Here is a 26,909-nt window from a genome sequence, read left to right on the forward strand (position 1 = left end):
TCCTCGGGGCATTCTTTCTTGCAGACTACTGTCAAAAGTGAATTAACTTAAGCTTTCTTTGTACGGTGAGTGACCACTAAGCGTTTTGTTGGCATTTTTTCGACGTTTTTCGGACTTTTTGAGTCGACGACTTTCTAGAATCTTTCAACTGTCATTTTCACTTCCACTTCGGCCGTCTCGCTCCCACGCACGCGCTTTTTGCTGGCTACGTCATCACTATATCACTATATCTCTGTTGAGAAAGGCCTTTATTTGCGCACAGTGTCCAATCGAACGGTATCCAATTGAACGGTGCGCAATGTTTCGTGTCTAATAGCACGGTGGGCAATTGCAACGTGTCCAATTGTACTGTGCGCCATTGAACCTCTCTCTTTGTTGAACGTGTTGCTGCGGTGAGTTTGAAGTAAAAACAAACCGTGTATCCTGTCAAAGTGCAGAGAAGGTTTTTCTGCTCACGAACTGACTTATGATGACACTCGCTTGTGGATTGCAAAAAATTTATTTTGTTTTCCAATGGCGAGCCTCTGTGCAGCTAACCAGCATGTATTTTACGCCGATTGCATTTTATCCCTCGCAGGTCCGACGCCTTAAGACTTTTGCGTGACGGAGCGGGTTCCTCCTGCCCCATCACTGCAAAGCTCACGAGCCGTGCTCGGGCAATCTTTCGACTTTTTCCGTGGAGGGGGACCTTGCTTGGAATTTCCAGCATAATAAATTATCGTCATTGAAACTTATCATCTTACGATGGCTGCTTCTTACGAGGCTCTTGCTACTAAAACGGTTGCTCGCCGCAACCACACAGGATTTAAATAAGCACATCAGCGCTCTCGAGGGTTTTGTGCCGCTCTTGCCTGAGTCTGGCGTCGCTGGATCTCGGATTGAGGCTTGACTTGAGGCACTCGAGCGATTGAGGCTCAATTCCGAGCTCATCATGTTTGGAGTGAAAGAATTTTCCCCCGAGAATCTACTTAGCCTAGTAAGAGATATCGCTTCGGTGCTTGGCGTAGAAATTTCTCCTGGCGATATCTTATGCTATTGCATCCCGGCTTCGAATGGTCGTCTTCACCTGCTGGCAGTTCGGTTAATATTCAACAAAATCCGTAACAGATGGATTTGGGCGGAAAACCCGTCAAGGAGGGAGGGTCCTCGAGGGGATGGAAGTATCCGTCTTTTTGGCCGGTTCGCGCATAGAAGTCACCAAGAGGCTTTCGGCTACAACGCGTCGTATTTTTACCGAGGCAAAGGAGGCTGTAAAACGCGGATTACTGCATTGCGCCTGAACATTTATGCAATGCGACTTCTAGACTTTTTACCAATCAAAATACGTAACAATGAATATCTTAACTTTAGCCACTGTTTCTCAGCCCTCTGCTTTATCTTCCGTGTCCGCTGCAGTGCAGCTACACGTGTCCATCCAACCGACGCGCCGCCGCTTATCTTTATATCGACTGCCGAGTTCGGGCTTTAGTTTACATTAAGCTCGACTACAACTAAACGTGCCACCGTATCGATGCAGTTCTAAAAAACCCTCACAATGCAAGGCCTAACTCACTTCTCCTGCCTCAGCCAACAATAAAAAGCCGCTTTGATTGTGCCACGTCAACTGTCAGTCTCTCCTTCTCTATTACCCGGAATTTTGCGATTATTTCTCGCGCAATCAATACGACCTCATTGCTATGTCAGAGACCTGGCTTAAGGATTATATGCCTGATTGTCTTGTTACTCTACCCGGATACCGGCTTCTCAGGCTCGACAGAAGGGAGAGGAGGCATTGAACTATTTTTGCGCGATGACATTGGTTCCATTGTCTTAGCCTCTTTGCCTGAGACTTATTCTGCGCAGTCTGAATATTTGTTTTTGCGGATCTCCATCGCTTTGTTGCGACTCTTTGCTATACTCCACAAGCTAGGTCATTTATCTGAGTTTTGTGTTAAATTTGAGAGACTTTATTCTTTCTATTCTAATATTGTGATTATAAGCGATTTTAACATTGATCTGAATTGTCCCTTCTTTGACTCTGATTTTCTTCTTAATTTTTGCTTAAGCAATCACCTTATTCTCATGACTTCCACGCTCCTCTTTATTCTTTTACAGTTAGGCGACTTCTTGTTTCCTGGTTTTGTAAAGCCAGTCGGTCATTAATGCGGCGAAAGGACTCCATTTGTCGAGCACACCGTCTCTATCCCTCTTTGTACCTTCTGAATTTTTTTAAATTCTTGCGCAATGGAGTGAAAAGACTTATAGACGAGGCTAGGAATGCTTATCTTATGAAACGATTAGGTTCTATTTCTCACTCATTACGTCTATGGTCCGAACTTAGATTCCTCGGCCTTGCTACACCTAAGCCTACCTCTCTCTCTGGCATACCGATCAATCAGTTTAACACTTTCTTCTACAAACCTTTTTACTCCTTCCTCTCTTATTCCCTCCTTTCTTCTACTGCCTATACTTATCCTCACGCCTTTTCTCTTTTGTACCCCTTCACGCTTCTTACTCGCCCATTATTTCTTCTGTCGGATCTTACTACCTTTTATTTCCAACATATTACTTCTGCTTTCCTGCATTATATACTTATTAAATGTTTCTCTACTTCTACTGAGCCTGACAACATCAATCGCCTCATCTTGGACAGCTTATTAGTTATGTTTTCTTTTATTTTCAATTTTTTTAATCCATTTTTAAATTCCTCCTTAAAACAAAAAATTCTTAATCCTCATCCGATTTCCGTCTTATCTTTATTTTATCCTATTTCTTTAAGGTCCTTGAACGAATCGTCTATGACCAGTTTTCCTCACACCTTAACAACTTCAATCTCCTCGATCTATTTTAAACTGATTTTCCTAAGCAACAGTACGCAGACAGCTCTTATTAGGCTTACTGACGATGTCAGGATGGCCATCGATAATAGAATGGTCACCCTGCTCGTCCTATTTGATTTTACTAATTATAAGATCTTTGATTTCGTTCATCATGAGCTTTTCCTTTATAAGCTGTGCTGCTTTGGCGTTGCGTCGTCTGTCTTGTTATGGGTTCAATCATATCTTACAGGCAAATATCAGAGTGTGTGGCTCTTTCTCGTCCTAGGCTCCTGTCTCTGCAGGCGTTCTCCAGAGCTCCGTCATCGGTCCTCTCCTCTTTGCTATATTTATCGACTATCTCCGGCACTTTCTAAATTACTGCAATCATCCTGTACGCAAATGAGCTACAAATCTATATGCATTTTTTTCTTCTAATCCCGACTTAGCCTTTAGAAGGATTAGTGAGGACTTCGCTGTCATTGAGGGCTGGGTTGACCAGAACGGCCTTGAACCGAATGCCTCTAAAACTAAGACTATACTCTTAGGAAGTTCAAGATACATAAGCATTACCTCCGAAACTTATGATCTGAATCATAAGCTTGTAATTAACGGCTCACCCATTGCCTTGGTCAACCAGGCTGTTAACCTGGGCATTACATTAACTAGCACCCTAAATTGGTCAGAGCATATTAAAATCACTTCAAATAAGATATATGGTACTCTCTGGCTTAAACTTCACAAAAATTGTCTTGCTACACAGCTGCGCATCTGGTTTGTATCCTCGTTTATTTTTCCTTTCTTTGATTATTGCGCCGCAGTCTTTACTGATCTCACAGGCTAACAGAGGCTCAGGTTGAGGAGGCTGATGAACGCTTGCGTGCGTTTCATTTTCAACTTACGTAAAGACGAACATGTTACGTTTTATTACGGTAGACTAGCTTGGCTATCCGCGGATGATCACAGAACATACCTTACTGGCTGTTTTATTTACTCTATTATTTGATTCGGCACTCCTTTTTACCCATCCTCCAAATTTTGTTTTTATGCACCTCTCCGCTCATCGACTTTTCTCTCTCTAATTCTTGCTCTTCCTGTCGTACGGCCACCTACCGACATTCTTTCTTTTACGTTGAGTGCTTACTATGAAACTCGCTCCCAACAACTATACAAGAAACTCCCTCGTTTAACGCCTTTAAGCGAGGCTTCTTTGATTATCTGCGGCAGGTTGCGTCCTTCGCAACAGCGTCACAGCAATATTCTATTACCTCTGTTAAACCGCATTAGTTCTTTATTTTGCTATGTATACGTGCATTTCTTTCGCGACTTGTGTACAAACATTTGTTTCGGCATATTTTATTTTATTTTATTTTATTTCGTTTTTTTTCCTTTTTCTCCTATTATTTTTTATTACTTTACTGTATTATGCTTGCGTCTTGTATTTTTATTTTGTATCTCTGTTTATTTTTTATTTATTTATTTTTAGGAATTTAGTACTATGCTTGCGCTTTGTATTTTTTTTTGTATCTTTGCGTTTGTTTTTTAGTTAATTACTTTTAATAATTTTCCATTATTTCTGTTAACTACGCGATTTTTAAGTCAATTCTACTTTAGTTTAGTCCACGCGGTGCTTATATACTTACCCTTTTTGCATTCGCATGCACTATCCATCCATCTGTAAATTTTACAATTTTCTAATTTGTCATTACGAAACCAATACTGATCTACATTTTACTATGCTTCGCTACCACGTTTTTAGAGTGCTTGCCTTAGAATGTTTAAATAAACGCTTCTCTCTTCCCCCTTTACCCTCCCACTCTCCTCTTTTTCTCTCCCTCCTCCTCTCTCTCTTCAGCAGATCATTTCTTTCTCTTGGCCTTGATCTGAAAATTACTTATTTGTTTGATGTCACAAAAACTTAACCGAACTACTTGTTAGAAGGGACCTTAAAAGATTTGTTTCATCTGAGTTTCTTGGTGCTCTCCAGAATTCTCTTGATGCTCTTGTGTCGCTGAGTCATGTTGTCTTGCCATGTGACGTTGATGTTTATATTCACTCTGTTACAAGTCCTATTAAGTTCCTTCGACCAGCACTCCGACTCGTTCTTTTGTTGCGAAAAAAACTTCTATGCCATGGCTGAGTGTTAAGCTTAATAACCGTATTTGTAACCGTAACACTTTGTACAAACGCGTTAAGCGTACGAACTGTCTCTTAAGTTACGCAATTTATAGACACGTGAGAAATGAACTTAATAGTGATATTAAGAGAGCCAAGAGCGAATACCAGTATAAACTTCTTGACGGTATCCACGATCCTACCAAGTTGTGGAAAAAGCTGGCGCGATTCGGTTTAGTTAAGACTTTATTCTTCTCTGCGCTTTTTCTCAGCTAATGATCTTAAGTTATTCTATACATTCGCGTATACTGTATCTGAACTTTCCTCCGCTCTGTCTTTTATTGCCGAATTACAGCTTGTGTTCTCTTTAAACTTGAGTGATCTGTTTGATGCAATTAGAAACTGCCTTGCCTGGCAGTTCTCTCTCTTCTGATGTAGACGGCATCTCTCTCTTCTGTCTTAAACATGCTCTTTCTTGCATCGCCCCGTTTCTCCTAAATCTATTTAATTGTTCTATTCTATATTCTCATTTTCCTCTTCTTTGGAAGCGTGCCTATATAAGGCCCCTATCTAAGTTCCGTACATTTCTCACGCCTTCCGATACTCACCCAATCGCCAATCTCCCCAAGCTGTTCAAGATTCTTAAGGGATTAGTCTATCATGCGTTTTTTTGATGCGAACAATTTGCTTGACCCTAGACAATCCGGTTACCGTTCTGGTTTCGGTATTCAGTCTGCACTGCTTTGAGTGTGTGACGACGTACGAAGAGGTATTGACGAGGGGAAGGTCACAGTGTTAATTCTTTTCGATTTTAGCAAGGCGTTTTATTCGATCTTTCATATTCGTCTTCTCTCCAAATTAAAGACCCTTTATTTTTCTGACTCTACCTTGAACTGCTTTTTCTCTTACCTAACCGGTCGTACACAGGCAGTCTTGAATGAGCACAACAGCATTGTTCGCATTACTCACTGGTAACTGCTGGAGCTTCTTAGAGATCGGTAGTTGGTCCTCTCCTTTTCTCTTTATTTATCAATGATATCTGCTCTTACTTTAGATTTTCGAGTTGTATGATTTTTGTCGATGATACTCAAATCTATCTGAGTTGTCATCCGAGCTCATTGGCCCTCAGTGTTTGGCGAAAGTTGTGGTTGATGCTTCTGCTGTGTTCGACTATGCGTTCACTAATGGTCTTATGCTGAACACAGCGAAGTGCAAGGTGATGATTCTGGGAAGCGATGCTTATGTTCGCTTAATTGACCTAAATTTTCTTCCATTTATTAGAATTAATGGAATGTGCGAATCTCTTGTGGAGCAATCATGTCTTGCAGATCTCGCGGAGTGTTCATTGTGCTCTTCACAAGTTAAAGTTTTAGAGGCGCTCTCTCTTGAGGCTGTTGAGGTGTAAGCTGATTACCACTCTGATCTTTTTTCATGTTGATTATTGTTGCTTAGTTTATCATGACTTAACTGATGAATTCAACTCTAAGCTGTAAAAATTAGTCAATTGTGCAATTAGATTTATTTCTGATCTGCGTCGTGACGTTACATTACCCCGTATTGTCTGGTTATCCGTCAGGAATCGTAGACTCTATTTTGTTGGTTTATTTATGTTTTGCATTCGAGGTGATGCTGTCTCTTATCTTAATGAATTATTTGTCCTGAAGGATCCTATTATTCGTCTTTGTTTCGTTTTCCGTCTTCAGCTTGCTTTCATATCCCTCTTTAGTGCACTCTTCCTACCTCTTCCTACCGTAATTCTTTTCATCTCTCTCGTGTTTACTCTGGTGTTTTAGCATTCTCTTCCACTCTATCACTTCTGAGTTTTTTTTTTCAACTTTTAAAAAGCGTCTATTTGATCACTTATCTTTACGTGAATGTGCTGGTGTGTCTTCTACTTGCGATTTTCCGTAATTAGTCTTATGTACTTTATGAATTGCTTTACCTTTTCACTTTGTTTTCTACTTTAATTCTAATTTTGTTTCTGTTTATTTCTGAGTGTATTTTATTTTTGTATCTAATCATTCTTGCAATTTTTACTTTATGCATTATCGTTTGTACTCAAATTATTTGCATTATCGTTACTTTAGTTTTAAGTTTACTCTATTAATCTCTTATTTTCTATTTGTCTCATAGTTACTTAAGGCATTTATAAATCAATCAATCTTTTTGTTACTTATCCTTCGCTTTCGTTATTGTTACCTTTAAAAAAATGTTCTCTTTTTTCCTCTCTTAATTTGACAATAACACTCTTTAGCATACATTACTTATAATTTATTTACACATATAAATTACTTTATTTTACTCTTCTTATTTTTTTATTTTACTCTTTTTGACTCTTATTTTTTCTAAACTATTTTTAATTTTCTCTCTTTCCTTTCTTTGTTTCTCTCTCTCTCTCTCTCTCTCTCTCTCTTTCTCTTTCTCTCTTGTCTCCTTCTTTACCTACTCTTTTTTTTATCTATTCTTTCTATTTTAACTTTAAATACAGTGTTTTTTTTATAATATAAAATAAAATAAAATATGACACAAAGTATTATCTCAGGATGCTTATTCTCATAAAAAAAAGACAATTTTGTGTGATATACTTATCTGATTGTATAATGCATAGTACGTTATACTATAATCTTCAAATTCGGCACAGTTGTATTTCCCTCCACGATGTAATATGCGTACAGAAACTAAAAACTTACTCATCACTAACCTCGTGTACGTCACGTTAATAACTCCGAACTATTACATCATTGCCGTGAAACTTGTAGCGGACTCGACCGTCAATTTCAATATCATCAAGAGACACGATAGTGGCTCGCGCCAAGTGAAAGCGCAGCGCGAGCCCGACCATGCTCTTTATGCGAGTTATATTCTACTACAAACGCGCACTTCTCGTCGAATCTATAAGACTTTACTTATAAGAGATTATTAATTGTACGATTTATAGATATATTACTTGATATTTATCTATTTTTTACTTTCGCAAAGCGATTATGTCACGAATGACAGCGATTATCATTATATCAATGTGCAGTACACATCAACATTTTACAAGAGACTATCACAAGTCAATCTTAAAGCTCTCTAGTGTTAAGTTTATGTACTGGACACAGTGTTGGCAGGTGGGACGGAATTTTCGCGCATGCGCGGCGGACGCGGCCTCACTGAAGTAGCTACTATAAGCGAAAAGATGTGCCGGTGGTCGCCCGTAATAAATTATAAAAATAAACTATATAAAATATAAAACAATATATAATTAAAACACACATACACACTGTAAAAATGTAATTAGTGGGAAAAGAAAGTTACAAAAAGTTCATAACACACTGTTAATATTAAAATAAATTATTTTATTTGGCAGAAATATAGAATACCAACATTTGTTACTAGGATAAGGAAAACTGCCAAAAACCTTACCAGTATTCTTTACAAAACAAGAATTACTTACAAAATTAAACATCTTTTTTACATAACAATATTTAATTTAAAAAAGGAACATTGTTACTAATGTAAAAATACAAAATTAATTTACTTTATATGTTAAAAGAATAATAAAATCGTATTTTTTAATTAAAGCTATAATAAATGTGTAATTAACATATATAATATTAATGTTTTTTAAATTAAACGTAATAATTATAACAATAATAAAATTTATTTATTATTAACAATAGTAAAATTTTATTAATTTAAAAAATTAATAAGATTTAAAAAAAGTAAGAAACAAAAACAGTACAATAAAAAAAACTAAATACACACTAATTGCACAAAAATTGCACTAACATAAAAAAAATACTGCTCAATAAAAATAATTATACATAATTATAAATAATTAAAAAAATTTTTAATAATTATAAATAAATAATTATAAATTGTAAATAAAAGACTAATAATAATTATAAATTATAAATAAAAAACTAATAAAAATTATAAATAAATAATTATAATTTATAAATAAAAAACTAATAATAAAATATTGCACAACAAATTGTACTATTATAATATAATATAAAATTAAAATGCTCTGAAAAATAATAATAAATAAAAAGCACTTGAAAAGAGAATAGCATATACAAACAGAGTAGAATAAAATAGTAATGCATAAAGAGAGTAATGGCTAAATGAAACAATCAATGCGAAAGCTGCTGTGGAAAATAATTTTAAAAAATTAAAAAAAAATTAAACGTCAGATGGAATTTGATCTCTATATAAATTTGCCGTATTATGCAGTTCTAAATGTCTAGCATCTACCTCAAAATTAGTGCAATTAATATTTTTATTTTGAAAGTTGGATCGGACTATACAAATTGCGGAAAGTGTATCATTGCTAAACGATTATGTTTTTTATTTTTGACATCTGTAACTATAGAGAAAATTCTTTCGGCATCAGCATTTGATTGTGGAAGAGAAAGGACTATTTCAACTAATAATTCTAAATTTGGAAATATTTTTGTTCCATCAAAATTGGTAGATTCTAATATATTTTTCCACATCTCATCTATTTCTAGAGGAGCTAACTCTTCTTTCTTTTTTTTATCAAAAATTGATGGCAGAATTCGCCATTCAAATGTTAACTGCGTTACATTACTAAGTTTTATTTGTTTGGCAATATATGTTAAATCTTTAATTTTAGTTTGACTTTCATTATCTAAAACTATTTTCGGATCTAAAAATGACAATTGTTCAAAAAGAATATCTTGACATGGTAAACGCTTCAACATTTCTTGAACTGAAGTAACATAAAAATCTAAACATTTTAATTTGATTTGCGCGCACTCTACAGATAAAGTTTTTAAAAAGCTTTCACACTTCGGTCCCACATATATTTCGTCGATGTGTTGTATATTCTTTTTATCATTTAAGTCTAAAGTAAAAATATTATTTAAGACATTAAACTTTATAAAATTTTGAGGAAATTGAAATATTAATTGTTGACTATTTTTATACAACGTGTGAACTAAAATATTACATGACTGAAATAAAGCGTTAAAGTTATTTAAAAAATTTAAAGAATATTGCAAAAATAATAAATATGCTTTAATCGAATTGTCATTAAAGTGTTCTAAAATAGCTTCCGCAGATTTTAATTTAGCCTCAACAACAGCTAAAATAAAATGATTTTTTAAAACTTCCCAATTTTCGAGAAGTCTAACAACGCATTTTTGAAAACTAAGCCATCTAGTATTCGAAAGTTTTAATATTTTATGTCGATCTACATTTAAAAAATCTTGGAATTCTGTTAAAATTGCACATCTCTTTGCACTGCCCGAAATAGAAGTAGCTACTCCTTTAATTAAGTTTTCACAAGACGAAGGTAATTTTTCGCAAGCTTTACTGGCCACAAGTGCAGATGAATGACAAATACAATTTAAAGTAATTAATCCCGGAACTTCTAATTTTAAGGGGTTACACCAACCTAAACGGTCGAAAAACAGGCCTAATTTTGATATTTTATTCCTGCTAAACTGGTAGTTTAGCAGGAATAAAATGAAATTTTGTGTGATTATTGAGTTATGTTTCGACAATAAAAAAAAAATTTTTTATTAAACAATGGCGACGGAAAGCAGAAATATGGTCGCCGACACACATCGAAGTTTGGAAAAACGCATTTTGCGGTGACTACTGTCCCGTCTAAACGATCCATCTAAAACAAAAAAACAAAATGGTGTTTTTAAGCTAACAGTAGTGGTTTGTCGGTGACGATCGCCGATTGTCGATTTTATAGTTTGTTACAAAATGACGATGAGTTAAAGTTAAAATTTAAAAATAACGAAAAATTTTTGTCCTTTTCATTTTTTTCAATTTTTAATGAAGATCGAGTAAAAAAAATAGATCGTCACCGACAAAAGAATGTTTTTAAGAGTATTGTGTAAAAATTTGAAAACGATCCATCGATTAGTTTTTGAGATTTCGTGGTCACCATCTTTGAAAACCATGTTTCGAGAAAAACGCGTTTAAGTTTCAAGTTTAGTTCTACTATTGTTAACAGCTGAATTTTGCACTTTACCTCTAGTCTGCAATTCCGGGACCATATAAGATTCCTTCCACATCAATAGCAGCAGCGCTCTGTGAAGACCTCTATTGACGGCGAGCAATCCTTCCTTCGCGCGTCGCCTTCTGCGCTCGTACTTTGGCCACATTGATGCGCGCTCGGTCTTGATTTTCGCAATATGCAGCACAATTCTTTTATTATTATTAATAAATATGCGGCAGCATCTTCATTAAATGTGCATGCAGCAATATTGGCAGCAATTTGCACAACGTGTGCACCGCTGTGCTGCACTTTTGGCGCTATGCGCCAAATCAGATTGTTCAAACTTTCATTAACGTTTTGCGTAAATCTACCGACGTAAATCTCTCCAGTAAATTATCACTAGAAAGTTGTTCAAATATTGGACGAATGGCTTTAATCACATCATCATCCAGTGGCGATTTATGTTGATATTGCTCCAAATCGAGCACTCGAACGCTCAATCTCAACTCTTGTAATTCCGGCATTTTTGCAGATATCAACATAAAACTTTCAGGATATATTCTCGAAACTTGAAGCTTCAAGAAAATGTAATAAAAAAAAAATCGATTTTTTTTACCCGCTAGGTTGGTGTAATCCCTTAAACGACTTATAAATGAATTATTGCATTCTACCATAACGGATGCGTTGTCACATGCTAATCCGACAATGTTTTTAATAGGAATTTTTTTTTTTGTAATAAATTTTTAAATAACTCAAAAATTTTACTGGATGAACAATCTGTCGCGTCTAATGATAATAAATCTAATAATTGAGTACTAATTTTTTTGTTTAAAGGGGAAACATATCTAACAAGAATGCACATTACTTTGGTGTCCGAAATATCAGTACTCTCATCAACTAAAATAGAAAATTTACAAGTTTTTAAATTTTCAACAAGTTTTTCAGATTCACGTTTGGCAAGAACATTTTTTACAATATATGAACATTTTTTTCGAGCAAGTGAAAGATCTTGTACAACTTTAGAATCAATATTAATATCTTTTAACAACGGAACCAAATGATCTACAATACTGAAAGCAATGTTATGTTCCGCGAGACACGCTGCTAATTTAATTTCGGCACGTTTGAGTTTATCTTTATGTGACAAAGAAGTATCATTATTGATGGCTTTACAATTCGATGAATTTACTTTTTCAATATGTTTAACCGTGTATGAATGATTAATTAAATCAGATTTACGGCAATTGATACTCTTATTACATGATGAAAGATGATATATATACATATCTGAAGGATGAGAAGCCAACCATCCTTTAAAACTACTTTCATCTAGCCATGAAGTTTGAAATTCTCTAATTCTAGACAGAGTTTCTTAACAGCTCCTTTATTACTAGAATCCATCATGCATAAATACCCAGCAAACACAAAGTTACATGTAACGTGCTTGTTAGTTGTAATTTCCCACTCAATAATATAATTGCAATATAACACACGTGTTATATTAGAATTACATTGTTGAGTGGGAAATTACAACTAACAAGCACGTTACATGTAACTTTGTGTTTGCTGGGTACAAATAAATATACTTACCTGTATTTAACCTCCCGCGATGGAGGAGTTTTGGCACCTACAACACTACGCACGCCACATTACGTATTCTGCGCACTATTGCCGCGTATGCGCGAAAATTCTGTCCCGCCTGTCATCACTGACTGGACATAGGCGAGGATGATAACGTTTCTTAAATGAAAAATTTAAATTCGGACATATCTCCACTTATAGGGCGTCACAATATCTCCACTTATAGGGCACGTAAAAAGTAAAAAAGTTTTTTTATACAAATTAAACCTAAAGTTTTAATTGAGCTCAATTAGAACTTGATTGGTTCAGTCGTTATTGAGATTTGATATGATTGAGAGTGCTCATAAGTCGCGTGCTCGCGTATAATACACAGGGCAGTCTCGCGCTGCTTGTTCACTTGGCGCGAGACACTACCGTGTTTCTTGATATACATATAGTTATTACTCAAAATTTATATCTTTATTTTTTTTATGTGGATTGAAGTTTAAATCCAACATTGGAAATTAAAAGTAGGTCCATTCTCTGAAGATTAAGAATGAATTTTTTAGAATATTTGAAGACGAAAATTCTAATAAAAATGTCGAAACTTTAATGATTTTAAAATTATTAGAAATTTAAATTTACGAATTATAGAGCTGGCAGTTTGCATGCTTAGGCATGGTGTTATAACAAATAATAGAAATGAATAGTATTATATTGAGCCCCTTTATAATCTCGAGATATAAATGTACAATATTTTTTATAAAAATATTTTTGCTTTTAACTTACTTGTATATTACATACTCGTAATCGAACATTTTTGTGGTAATATTGGTAGTTAAATTATTTTTGACGTAAATTACCTTTTTAAAACCGATAAAAACAATACCAAGTGTACTTTTTTCTTGAAAAATGAAGAAAATAAACATGATTATGATATTATTTTTACAACTGACACATGTTATAATATTTTGCTATTGAATTGATATTTTGTGATATGTTTTTGTGATTGTGATTTTGTGATTCCAATATTAATTAAGCATGTATAATGCATAAGTAGGTTTTGTGTAAAAGTAGGAATAATTTTTAATAAGAATGTTTTTGCATATTTTTATGAAAATCTTTATGTTGTTAAGGGATCTCATTTGTGATGCTATTTTTATCACTTGTTACAAACGATCTATGAACTAATAATTGAAAAACTATCATATTCTTGATCTTTTTTGTATTACAGAATTTTTGTCTTAGAATATTTTAAAAAATATGCTTTTAAAAGGACATTTACTGGTTTCGATACACTTATAAAAATATTTATATATATGTTTTTAAATTTTATATCTTAATTAATTTTACGTGTGTATTTAATTATTTATTTATTTATATATTTATATTTACATTTATATATACATATTTATATATATTTATATTTTATGGCTTTTTAAGATTGGAGGAAACGTAGCTAGATATTCTATAACTGGATCTGCTAAGAAAAAAACAAATATTCACAACAGTGAGGAATTAATACAAAAAGTATGGGAAAGCGTTAGGTCAAACAATGGAATAATGGTATGTATGTTTAACGCTGGAGTGCTATTGTGATTAAATTTTTACATTTTTTGTTTAAAGTAATTTGAATTTAGTATAGTTTTTATTGATTTTGATAAATTGAAATAACATTTAAGAAGATTTTGTCGGCGCACAATTTATATGAGCTGAGAATTAAATTAATAGAAAAATTATATCCAGTAGCCAAGATTTGCTGCAGACCGAAATAGGCTATTTTAATTTAATAAGATTTTGTTTACATTAAAACATATTAGTTTAGTTGTTAGTTATTCTAACATCTTGCAACATATATAAATTACAAAAGTACAAAAAAGATAAAAAAATTATAAAAAATTTTAACAAATTCTGAATTATGTAGATAAATTTTTTTATTTAAAATAGTTAATTGTAAGAAAAATATAAGAGCATTCTAGGGTTAATTAATCTATTTAAGTAAATATTTGAGAGAGAGAGAGAGAGAGAGAGAGAGAGAGAGGGGGGGGGGAGAGAGAGAGAATTAAAATAAAAAAATTTTTTTAAACAGGTATTGCTGCAATTAATGATGGTAAAAACACCTATTACTGATGCCGACAGTATACGAGCATTAGCGTGTCGCGCATTAGCTGGACTAGCACGTAGTGAGAAAGTTCGGCAGATTATTAGCAAGTTACCAATGTTCACAAATGGGCAGATTCAGTCACTCATGAAAGATCCTATTTTACAAGAGAAACGGCAAGAACACGTTACCTTTCAAAAATATGCGCTTGAATTAATGGAAAGAGTGTCTGGTAAAGCAAAGCCAACGGGTGCAGAATATGAAATTTCCTTAGTCAGTTTGCATAGGGTAAGTTGTTTTTAATATAATGTTGTTTTCCATTTAATAGCAAAAGTTGATACATTATAATTATAGTGTAGAAATATTTTTTTAACTGTTTTCCTCAAATATTCTGAAAAATATTTGAGTGAATACGTATGAATATTTGAAAACGTAACATGTTACGCAATATTATTGTAATAACGTTGTGTTAATAATTTGCTTACTGGGAAATACATGTAACACATTGAATCGACGTTTCAAAAACGTTGAATTACAACATTACGAATGTTAAGTCAACATTGTGAAACATTGAGAAGACATTGCAGAAACATCTAATATTTATTTATTCAAATTAATTAAATGTTGTAAAAATATTGCAATTTAATTCAAGAACACTGTTCAATATTGGGAGAGAAAGAGAAGGGGAAAAGAGAATGCAAGAGGAATAAAGGAAGAAGGAAGAGAGAAGAAAGGAGGAATAAAGGAAAGGGGAGGGAAAGAGAGATTTAAAATAAGATATATTTGGAAAAAATTAAGTCTTTTTTCTGAAATCATCTTTATGTTATGGAATTAAGTTACACAAAATACTTGAAACCTTTATTTATTCAAACGAATAGTAGTTAAAACTTTAATATATTCCAGATTTTTTTAGATAAAAATTAATTAAACCCTGCAAAATTAGCATCTTTTATCATCATATGTATGTAAGACATAGATATAATGCCATTCCTTTAAAGAGAGAAGTCACAATTATTTAAATAATATGTAATAGAAACTGGTTTTTGTCCTTATCTACAGACTGTTTAAATTATAAAAACACAGAAATGATAAAACAAATTATTGATTATTTGAAAAGCAACTTAATTATTATATTTTTATAAATTTAAGAGGATGCTGCCCGTCAAACTTGATTGAGGTCAATAGTGTACAGTCATTTCTTTATTTGTTTATTCTTGTTTATAAAAATATTAGCTTTAAAATACAAGTTATGTAGCGTATAATAAAATAAATGATATCCCACAGTTTGGAATAAATTGAGGAATAAGACTATATTCGTCAAATTACGATTAAAAGCCGTAAAACAAAGTTATCTGTGTGATCAAATTCTATTCATCTAAGCGCTTTCGCTACAGATTTCTGATCATTACAAATTTAACTTTTTTTTACTGCTTTTAATCGTAATTTGATGAATATAGTCTTATTTCTCAATCTATTCCGAACCCGCAAATACAATTTATTTGTATGTATAAGCTACATAACATGTATGTTGAAGCGAATATTTTTATGAACAAGGATAAACGAATAACTTTACATCATCGACTTTGATCAAGTTTGACGGGCAGTTTAGCATTCTCTTAAGTAGCATTTTACAAATTTAAAATATTAAAATTATATAAAGTATTTGTAATTTATAAAACAAAAATGTCAAACTCAAAAAATTGTGTTTTGTATGAACTGGCTGCTCTTATTTGTTAGAAGAACATGTCTTATTGCAGCTTGTTCTTATATAATAATTTTATAAAATATTGTTATTATGAAACATGGCTTCAAATTGCTTAATAGTACATGGTTTTACAATAAGCATTAAAACCATAACACTTAACTACTATGTTATTTAATATTAAATACCATATTTCACGATTTTATATTCTTACAAATCTTACTGATTTTTATTAATATTGAAAATTTTTTATAACTATTGCTTCTGAATAGTTTAGTGCATAATTATGCAATCAGATTAGCTAATATCTGAATAATGAAGAAACTATAATTGAAGAGACTTCTTTTCTTAACTGGAAATTTTCCTTGCCTTATACTTTATGTAAGTTTGCTTCATATATATTATCTATGTATATTTTTCATAAAGAATGATGTCCAAAAGTATTCAAAATTTGCCTGTCATAAAAATGCATGAAATTAGTCTAGCTTTATGTTCTTGATCCTGCTAAGTGTGAATATGACACTTAACACTCAGGATACAAATTGGGTTAACGTAACCCGAGCAAATTTTGAAATGCGTGCCGTTTTTAAACAGAGATTTTAAGCATTAGATCTTGAGAATTTAAGCATTTGTCTACCGCTTGGTGGAGCTACCTTGATGGCGTTACTTGGTGGTGTTTTTAGGAGCTGAAGGGCAAGGATCAAAATTTGTCTCTTGGGTATTTTTTACCCAATGCATACGTTACAAAACTACGGTATTAGGTAAAATCAAATTTTGCATAAAAGTGATTTTAACTGTTTTTACGTAAAATTTAATGCATAATATCCTTATTTAAAAAATAAGTGAACATAAAGTGTTATTTGTTACTCTAACGGTTAAAGTAACAAATAACACTTTATGTTCACTTATTTTTTAAATAATAATATTATCCATTAAATTTTAAGCAAAAACAGTTAAAATCACTTTTATGCAAAATTTAATTTTATCTTATACCGCAGCTTTGTGACGTACGAATTGAGTGAAAAATTTCCAAAAGACAAATTTTGATGCTTGCCCTTCAGCTCCTAAAGACACAGTGGCTCCACCAAGCGGTGGACTAATGCTCAAATTTTCAAAGTCCCCCCTCCTCTGCATTCGGTTTCGCCACTCTTCTCTGTTTAAAGTTTAACCCATTAAAAGTCTTATTTCGAAACAAATTGTGATATCGAAAAAGTGTTAACGCGGTTCTTGGCAGCGTTCCTAGCAATAATTTTTGCAATAAAAAGTTGCAAAAAATTTTTTTAAACAATTTGTTATAAACAATTAACAAATATTTATCCTAGACTAAAATAAATCACGCCAATTAATTCTACACGAAAACCATGACAAAAACATAATATGTCCATGTAAATACTCCTATTTATGCACTTAGAAATTTTTTTATAAATTTTATGTAATACATTTTTTGTAATAAATAGGGATATGAACATATACATGTTTTTGTCGTGGTTTTCCGCGTAGAATCAATTGATGTGATTTATTTTAATTTGGGATAATTATTTGTTAATTTGTTTTTATAACAAATTGTTTCAATAATTTTTTTGCAATTAATTTCTTGTTGCAAAAATTATTGCTAAGAACGCTACCAAGAACTGCATTAACACTTTTTTTGATATCGCAACTCGTTTTATTATGGGACTTAATACGTTAATAGTAGCGTCTTTGCGGAAAATCGAAAATTTAAAAAATAATAAAAATTATAAAAATATTTTTAATTCAAATAATGATAATGTGTATAAAGGCTCTTGGTATTAATTTAATACGAGTTAGTGTAATAGAAATGCTGATAGAGCCAAAGCTGGTTTGTGTTTGCTATATAATATATTTCTTCTACAGGAAAATCTTAGTACAAACATTTCGGCACATTTTCTTCGGGCATCCTTAATGTATCATAATATTCATCTCATACGTGATTAAAATTTCAGTCTTATGCTTAAAATCTAGCGAGACATTTGTTGTTCCTTCCCATTTACAATATTGCTAAAACCAGAGAGTATAAAAATTTGAGTCAACCTTATTCACGTTAATGGAATAAATTATAGGTACCTGCTAAATTGTGAGAGTGATTCTTATGTATCCGTGGAAGTCCTTGGTTTACCTTCTTTATGTATGTATGTCATTGTTTGTCCTAATATTGTCATAAATATATTTAGATTAAGGGTTGTATGATAAATATTAAAAGTAAAATCGTATAATTGTATTTGTCAATAATTAAAATAATAAATTAAATAAATAAATAAATAACTAAAGGGATACCAAATAAAAATATAAAATAAAAAGTAAAAGAAATATGATAATAATCTCGTCAAATTGTTAAAATTGTATCAAAAAAGACAAAAGAAACAATAAGTAAAAAACAATTTATACGTTAAGAATTGAAAGGTGGACTAATAAATTGAAATAAATAAGCCCGATAGGACCAGATTTGTCAATAGTTAAAAACTTTGTACAAATTAATTGCTAGGAAATAATTCTTACTTTGTGACTTGTCAGTATTCCTACTTCCTACATGTTTATGTCTTTACGGATAACTGTCGACTGATGTGTGATTATTTAAATATTTGGGAAGGAGTCAAGAATAGGCATATAAACACTTTCTAAGTGTTCTGTATCGTTGTGTATGTTGAGATCCATCTTTTGTTTTTTTATATGCAACATTTCAGATGTTAATCTTTTGATATAATTCGGTTCTTTATCTAAGATTCTGACCGTGTCCCAATTGAAATCATGATCAAATTCCATTCTATGATATGAAATGGGAGATTTGCATGTTCTTTTTATGTCACTTTTATGCTCTTTGACTCTCGTTATTAGTTTCCTTTTTGTTTGTCCTACATAAGATGCGTCGCAATCATTACACGATATTCTGTATACTACATTACACCGTTCCATTGCCTCCAATGTATCTTTATCAGTTTTAATATATCTATTGAGTTTATTGTTTAAGTTATAAGCTAATTTACAACCTTTAATCGACTTTAATGTCATGAATTTTTCTGATATTTTTTTGACATACGGTATTGTGAAATAAGTAGTTATATCATTGTCATTCTTTGTGTTATCTGTTTGTTTCTTTTTGTGTTTGTGAAATTTTAATCTATCATTGATTATTTTAAATATAAAATTTAAAGGGTATTCATTTTTTAGTAATGTTTTTATTATTTTTATTATATTTTTTTGATGAAATTTTGGATGCGATAGGAACAATGTGCTGTCCAGTAATCCAATGATAACTCCCTTTTTGTGGATTAATGGGTGGTGTGAGTAAAAACTTAGGTACCTATCTGAAGCAGTCGGTTTCTTATATAAATCAAATAAAATGTAATTATTTTTTATCATTAGCGTTACATTTAAAAAACTTATTTTATTGTTGACTCCAATTTCTAATGTAAATTTTAGTCTCATGTTTTTTGTTGAAAGTGTTAAAAAGTTATAGCATATTTTATGTATATTTAGTAAGCATATTTTTAATTATTGATTTACATAAAAAAATGTGAGTATTTTACGTTACGCCTTATTTCGGTGACATCGAAAAGTATAAAAAAATATCACATTTTTATATTGCCAAATAAATATAGTTTTAGAAAAGAATAAAGAATTTGACCATGTATTTTTAAAGTTCATCTTTTCACCTTTTCATTGACCATCATTTTAATTACTTTATCTTTTTTTCTAATAAATGCGGGTGTTTGAAAGAAGGGCAAATTTTTACAATAATTTTTTGTTCTTATAAAATTCAATCTGGTTCAAGCACTGAATTTTCCTTTTGAGATTATCATTGTCAAGAGCGTCCAAACTTTAGCTGAAAATTTGTCGTTAGGAATGTCCAATATTTAGCTGAAATTAAAGAACGTTAATTAGAATTAATTGGAGAGGTTTAAATATACAAAAAATTCAAGTAAATTTGAAATTAAGTAATGAGAGTTGAATATAATGTAAGTTTTATTCTTGGGTGTTTATAAAAGAACGAATTTAATTAGTATGTTAACTGTATAAAACTTCCAGACAAAGAGTTCCATCGAAACTTTGTCACCTTACGGTGCTTAATAGAATCGAGTTTTGGTAAAACATCTTGCAGCATAGTACAAGAGCTAAACTGTAGGAGTGGTTCACTTGGACACAGTGCCAATGGACACAAAATAATGTACACGTTTCAAATGGATACGGTTCATTTCGACACAGGAATTTTGGACACAATAATTTTCTACACAGGAAAAATAAATTCTGGACAAATTACAATTTGGACACGATAAAAATCTACACCGTGCAATTGGACACGTAAAATTTGTACACCGCAAAGTTGTACACTGCAAACTTGTACACCGTAAACTTGTACACCGCAAAGTTGTACACCGCAAACTTGTACACCGCAAACTTGTACACTGCAAAGTTGTACACCGCAAAGTTATACACCGCAAAGTTGTACACCGTGTATATTGGAAATCTGCTAATACATATAAATCTTATTTTGTTTGCAATGTACAACATGGGTTAGCGACTTCGACGGGGTGGGTGCGGAAGGGGGGTCGAAGGTCCCCCCTTACACTCCCTTGTGTGTGCGTGTGCGTGTGCGCGTGCGTGTGCGCGTGCGCGTGTATGCGTGCGTGCGTGCGTACGTGTGTCTATCCGCTGTCCATCCGTGTGTCTATTGGGAACACACACACACAAGAGATACAAATTCGATCGAGCAACCTCCACGCTAGTGTATCTTAGACGCTAATGCCTGCGGTAGTGTCTCTACATCAAAGATCATAGATTCTTAGGACTGACAATGATTTTACAATAATATTGGAATATTTATAATTTTCAAGCATTTTATATATGATGTTAACGAATTCTAGTCGATTTTAAATTATATTAATGAGATCACCATGAAAAAAATCTAAAAAATATCGATTTTTTTGAATTTGCTAAACTTTAAACCGCCACATTGAAGTTGCCATATTAAATTTTTGAAAAAATTGCGATAAGGTCTTTTAGAGCAAATGACACTTTCTACCATGATAGAGAAGTTCTGGCCACTTGTTTTCGAACTCAAAATATGGGATTTTTTTTTAAATTACGAAAAAAATCGGCTTTTTTTTAAAGAAATGTGCTGTAACTTTTTTCAAAGACATTGTAGATCAATTTTTATGACGGCATCTGAAAGAGGATTCTTTTTGCGTTTGAAAATGGTATTCAAAAAATTTTTACCAGGTTGATTACATCAATAGATAGAGTATTAAACGTTGAGAAAAAAATGTGGCATTTTGGTCCAAAAAGGGTTAAGGTAAAGGCAAAGGGACGGTATGATCTGCATGTCCCCACTCTTGAGAGGGTCTAGGTGATTGTTCAGCGACAGTCAGTTTCTTTTCTGGAATCTAGGCGTCCTTTTTCCATCTTTCCGGCAGGACAAAGCGTCGAGATAACACAGAACTCCGGATCACATAGCCGTCGATCTCTGCTGTACGTGGCGCTTAACGACTTAATTAAACGAAAAGGCACGCAAGACGACACACAAACACAAAACAAAACGCGCGACTCAAACGCGCCTACTCCTACTTGTGACAGACGGCAGCCCGCAAACGTCACGTTACAGTGTATATAACTTTACAGTATCATAAACAATGAGTTTGATAAGTTATATTGCGGCTCCTTATATGCTTTCGTTTACTAATGCTTCTATAATCCTGAAAATGTTGGATTACAAAATCACGTATTTTTTTATTGCTATTATTTTTTCCATTGATTGCTGCTTTTTCTCTACTGCTTAGAATATTCTCATATCATTATCAAGTTTTAGGAACAATATCTCATGAAATGTGAGATTTAGCACCTTTAAAAAGGTCAGAGGTATTTAATATGGCAGTGTTGAAAAATGCATAATTTTGAGAAAATCAACGTTTAAATATCTGTAACTATTTTTCTTTTTTGTGTTGTAAGCCGATTTACAACTAATACATTATAATTGTAGCCATAATTACTATTGTGAAACACGTCATCTTTCGAAAGACGTTGCGAGAAGCACCTTTTTCGAAAGACACAGGAATTCGCCGCGCTCACGGAAGTCTCAAGCAATTTCCGTAAGCTTACAACATCACGATATGGAACCGCTCGGAAGCAATTTTCCGTATCGCCCTAGAAATAAAGCCCTACGCTGCACAATTGAATCGCAAGGCAACCGCGTTCGGATGTCGAAACACTTAGTCTCACGGAAACCACCGACGCTCGGTCACTGGCCCCAAAATTACGCTACGAAACCATCAAATATAAGCGCGACCACGCCGTGACCGAGCGGAGAGTAATTTAACAACGTCCGAGCTACGTCGGTTTACTACAAGTCTTATCGCGAGTGACACCTGATACCGCTACGCGCAACAGCTGAGTGTAAGCCTGACCACAAGACAAGAATAAAACAAACAAGTGAGAATGTTTTCTCTTATTAATAACCACGAGCCGAATCTTCATCCTTCGAGTCCTAACCCCTAAGGCAGGACGAATCCCAGAACTATTACGGGAAGACTCCGGTTCAGAGTAAACGCTCATAACACTTTATTTAGCGTAAGGTCAATTTTTGAAGTTTATGAAAAAAAAAATACGAAGGAAAACATAGGAAATTCGTGTTCACTTTGCGGTCTTTAAATCTTCTCAAATTCATACTTTTTTACTTTTTTACCCATATACATACGCATATTTACACAATTACATATATTATAATACATACATACACATGATGTGCAAAATCCAACTGGTAACTTCCCTGTAGTACACATCAGGTCACATTAATGGCAGTGGTAATATAAAAACGCGGAAACAATTTTAAAGCGTTATATTTCCGTTAAAAGAAATCATACATAAAATCTTTTCAATCATGCATAAAATCTTTTTTTGAATTGAAAAGAAAAACTAATTTTTGGTGGTCCCGTAATTGAAATTTATGAAAAAATTTTTATCAATTCTACCTATCTCGTTAAATGATGCAATTTTTGATATCAAAAATGTTTACTTGTGTGAGAATAATGGAGTAAGTCATTTTTTGATGTCATATTTTTTAAACAATATAATTAGTTTTAAAAAATCTGCACAAAATTAAAAATTATTTTTGGTATAATTAAGATTTTATTAATAAATTGAATTTATTTAACATTTTTAATGAAATTTTTTAAATTATAGCACATTATTATGATAAATAAAACGACATTATTAATGAAATAATTAACCAAATGTTAACGGTCGTTTTTTTCGCTAGTGAATACATTAAAACAAGTATAATAATTATTTGACCTTACTGGCCAGATTTATTAATTAGTTAGATATCACTACATTTTAACCCTTGATTTGGGTTCTTTTCAAGTGTGTAAATTACAATAATTTATATGAACGCACGCAAATTTTTTGTGATGTGTGCCCAAGTACATTATCTAAAATCAAACGCATAACAATGAAGACTTAAGTTAATCAAATGAGCATAGATTACTTCACAGAAACTGGTTTCTGTACAAGATTAAGAAATTTAAATTCTTCAATACACGGCTTATATTGTCACTAAGACCCTTGATATATGGAATGGCAATAAATTGAACAGAATCACGAGTTTGTACACAATCCCTAAAAAATTAAGTTCTATTATTATAAAAGATAAAGATAAGCTCGACTTTTTAAAAAATACTGAAATTGTATATAAAATTAATTGAGCTTCTTGTAACGCATTATATATCGGACAGACTAAGCGACACCTTTGTACACGGGTTAAAGAACATCAGCGCGATTTGTTGAGAAATCCGAATAATTGCTCTGTGGTCAGCGAACGTCGCATATCGAATAAACATGATTTCAATTGGTCGAATCCTACAATACTGCACAAAGAATTGTCAACTAAAAAACGTGAGATAACAGAGATGTTTTGTATTAAGAAATATGACCATACTATCAATTTGCAAAAAGACACAGAGAATTTGACAGTCATATATGACAAAATAATTAAACTTACTTAATATATATGTTTTCGTACCTTTCTAGCATATAAACATTATCGTTAGCCTTTATATGAGTCGGCGACCTTCTGTTAGTTTATGTGACATACGGATTTCTTGTATTTGCTCGACAGTGTATTGTGCCTTGATCATAACGGACACGTCACACGACTTACATATATAATTTACAAGTTAATATGTTTATAATTTAATTCTGTTTTTAAGACGCACGTTAAAAAATTTTTTGTAAGTTTGATACCAGTTTCTGTGAAGTAATCTGTGGTCATTTGATTAGCTTAAGTTTTTTTTATTGTTATTTTGGTTTTAGATGATGTACCTTGGACACACATCACAAAAAATTTGTGTGCGTTTATATGAATTATTGTAATTTACACACTTGAAAAGGACCCTAATGGGGTTGAAATGTAGTGATATCTAACTAATTAATAAATCTGGCCAGTGAGGTCAAATAATTATTATACTTGAAATAATTAACTCTATTAACATAATTAACTATTATCAAAATAAACATCCTGCTATTTAAAAGTCATAAAATTATTTTTTAATTTTGTATAAAAAACATTTATTTACTAAATGTATATAAATTTTGTTTTAATTAAAAAAAAAAGTTTGTTCAAGGTTGTTTCAATATATTGCAGTAATATTGATTACTTAAGAAAAAATCAATCCAACATTGATAAAATATTCACATATTAACATTCAACATTGCTATGTCTAAACAATGTTCTTTTAATGTTGTATGTACAGTACATATACACGCGTATAGAAATGCTTGGCCGTCTGAAATTAGCTGCATTCCGATTTCCATTAGGTGTTAAAGTTAGTTTTTGTTTTAAAAAACGCATTTATTTTAAAAAGTAAATGAACACATACATTAATTCTAATATTTTTGTTTTCTATAATCTTGTCCTATTTTTCTGACAAAAATTAGATTCTGCGATAAAAGAATGAGCTGTCTTTTGAACTAAACCATTCATCTATCTATTATCGGATTTCTCCATCAGACAAGTGTGTGTTAGTGAGTGCGTATTGCATCGATCGAAAAAGATAGTTTGATGGACCCAAATCTAGAGAATAGGCTGGATGCAGCAAATTTTTCTTCTCGAGCTCAAACAATGTTTCCTTTACCTTCTTTGCAACGTGTAATTGTGCGTTGTCATGCAAAAGAATCACCACTTTGCGTTGATAACTAACTATTGATGACCTTTTTCTAATTCGTCGTTATCGGTATAATTGTTGGTACAACTGTAATAGTTTAATTTGATTGCAACAGCTTGTAATAAACGACACCTTTCTGATTTCACTAAATTCAGAGTAATATCTTGTGACCGTGAATGTTTTACTTTGGCGTTGATGTTGATAACTTGCCGAGATTCCGTGTGACTTTCTTTGCTTGAGAAAAAAATCTACTGTTTACTATCAGTCATAATACACCATAAAAAACTTTTATCCTAGCAACCAATGAATGAAGTTGCGATGGATAGATGGCTTAAAATCACAGTTTCGGATAACTCATGTGGCACCATTTTTCTTTTGTATTTTTCCCATGGCTTTTAAACATTTGGAAACACAGGTATTGGAATGACATTTAACACTTTCGATAATTCAGTGAGTGTTTGGCTTAGATTTTCATCTAATATCTGTAATTGAGCGTGGCAGAAACTGATTTTAAGACTTAATATACAGAAGCATAAACATAATAGACAGTCCATGTACAGAATATGTTACACGCACTATGGAAATCCTAGAATGCTATAATATAATTTTAGATATCTAGGCATTCCTGTCTGCATGTGTTATACAAGTATATATCACAAAATAATCGTCCTTTTTTTTTTTCAATTTTGAATTTCTTGATTATTATGTACATATTTTTTAAATTAATTTTTTGGAGCGTTTTTAAAATATATTTTTTGTTTATATATTTTTTCTTATAATTTTTTGTAACTGTGGTTTTTTAAACAAAATGATTTTTTTACAGGCAAATGTTGTAGCGCAAACAAGAATACAATATAATGAACAGCAACTTAATCAGTTAATATATCAGCATTTGATGTCAAAGGGTTTGATTGAGACGGCTAATGTACTACATAGAGAAGCAAATTTGGAATCGTCTGCAATTATGAGATCTGTAACAACATATCAACCTTTTACATACCGAAATCCTTCAAATGTGACTGTAAGTTAAAACTATTAATTGATAATATCTTAAAGGATTAGTAGGAAATTTTAAAATATTTTAAAAGAAGATTTACATTGTTAATTATTATTAACCCTAGGCTGTCACATCAGGTTACTATGACCCAGACTGATGATTTATTAATAAGATATCTTTCAGCGCGATTGAAAATGTTAATTTATGAAGCCATCTAAAATTAAGTTTAGATATTTACTACAGATAGAAATGCTTGCCCAAAGGAGGGACGTGTCAGTGTCTGTTCGATAGCAGCTGAAAGAATACGTTGGGTCACTGACTCAGGTGTGACGAGGGCGTCGACTGATATTTAACCTTAATCTCTTTATTGTTTTTTTCCGCAACATAATCCCTTCAACCAGGATATTTTATGTCTAGTACGGTTTTGACCATGGTAATAGCTTCAAAAAATTTTACGAAAATGTTTATAATTTTTACGTTTAATTAAAAAGCAATGTAAAGAAA

The 26,909-nt window shown here is 32.4% G+C and overlaps 1 protein-coding gene across 4 annotated transcripts in view; it reads left to right on the forward strand.

Annotated features, from left to right (window-relative positions):
* LOC105834796 (DDB1- and CUL4-associated factor 1) overlaps positions 1-26,909 on the forward strand; it is a 122,974-nt gene that overhangs the window by 49,995 nt on the left and 46,070 nt on the right. For all 4 annotated transcript variants that reach the window (XM_028194780.2, XM_028194779.2, XM_028194781.2 and 1 more), the window contains 3 exons: positions 13,879-14,001; positions 14,525-14,824; positions 26,232-26,429. In XM_028194780.2, coding sequence (XP_028050581.1) covers positions 13,879-14,001; positions 14,525-14,824; positions 26,232-26,429 — 621 coding nt within the window. The remainder of the gene's footprint in view (positions 1-13,878; positions 14,002-14,524; positions 14,825-26,231; positions 26,430-26,909) is intronic.

This window comes from Monomorium pharaonis, chromosome 9, assembly GCF_013373865.1.
Source record: "Monomorium pharaonis isolate MP-MQ-018 chromosome 9, ASM1337386v2, whole genome shotgun sequence".
NCBI lineage: Eukaryota > Metazoa > Arthropoda > Insecta > Hymenoptera > Formicidae > Monomorium > Monomorium pharaonis.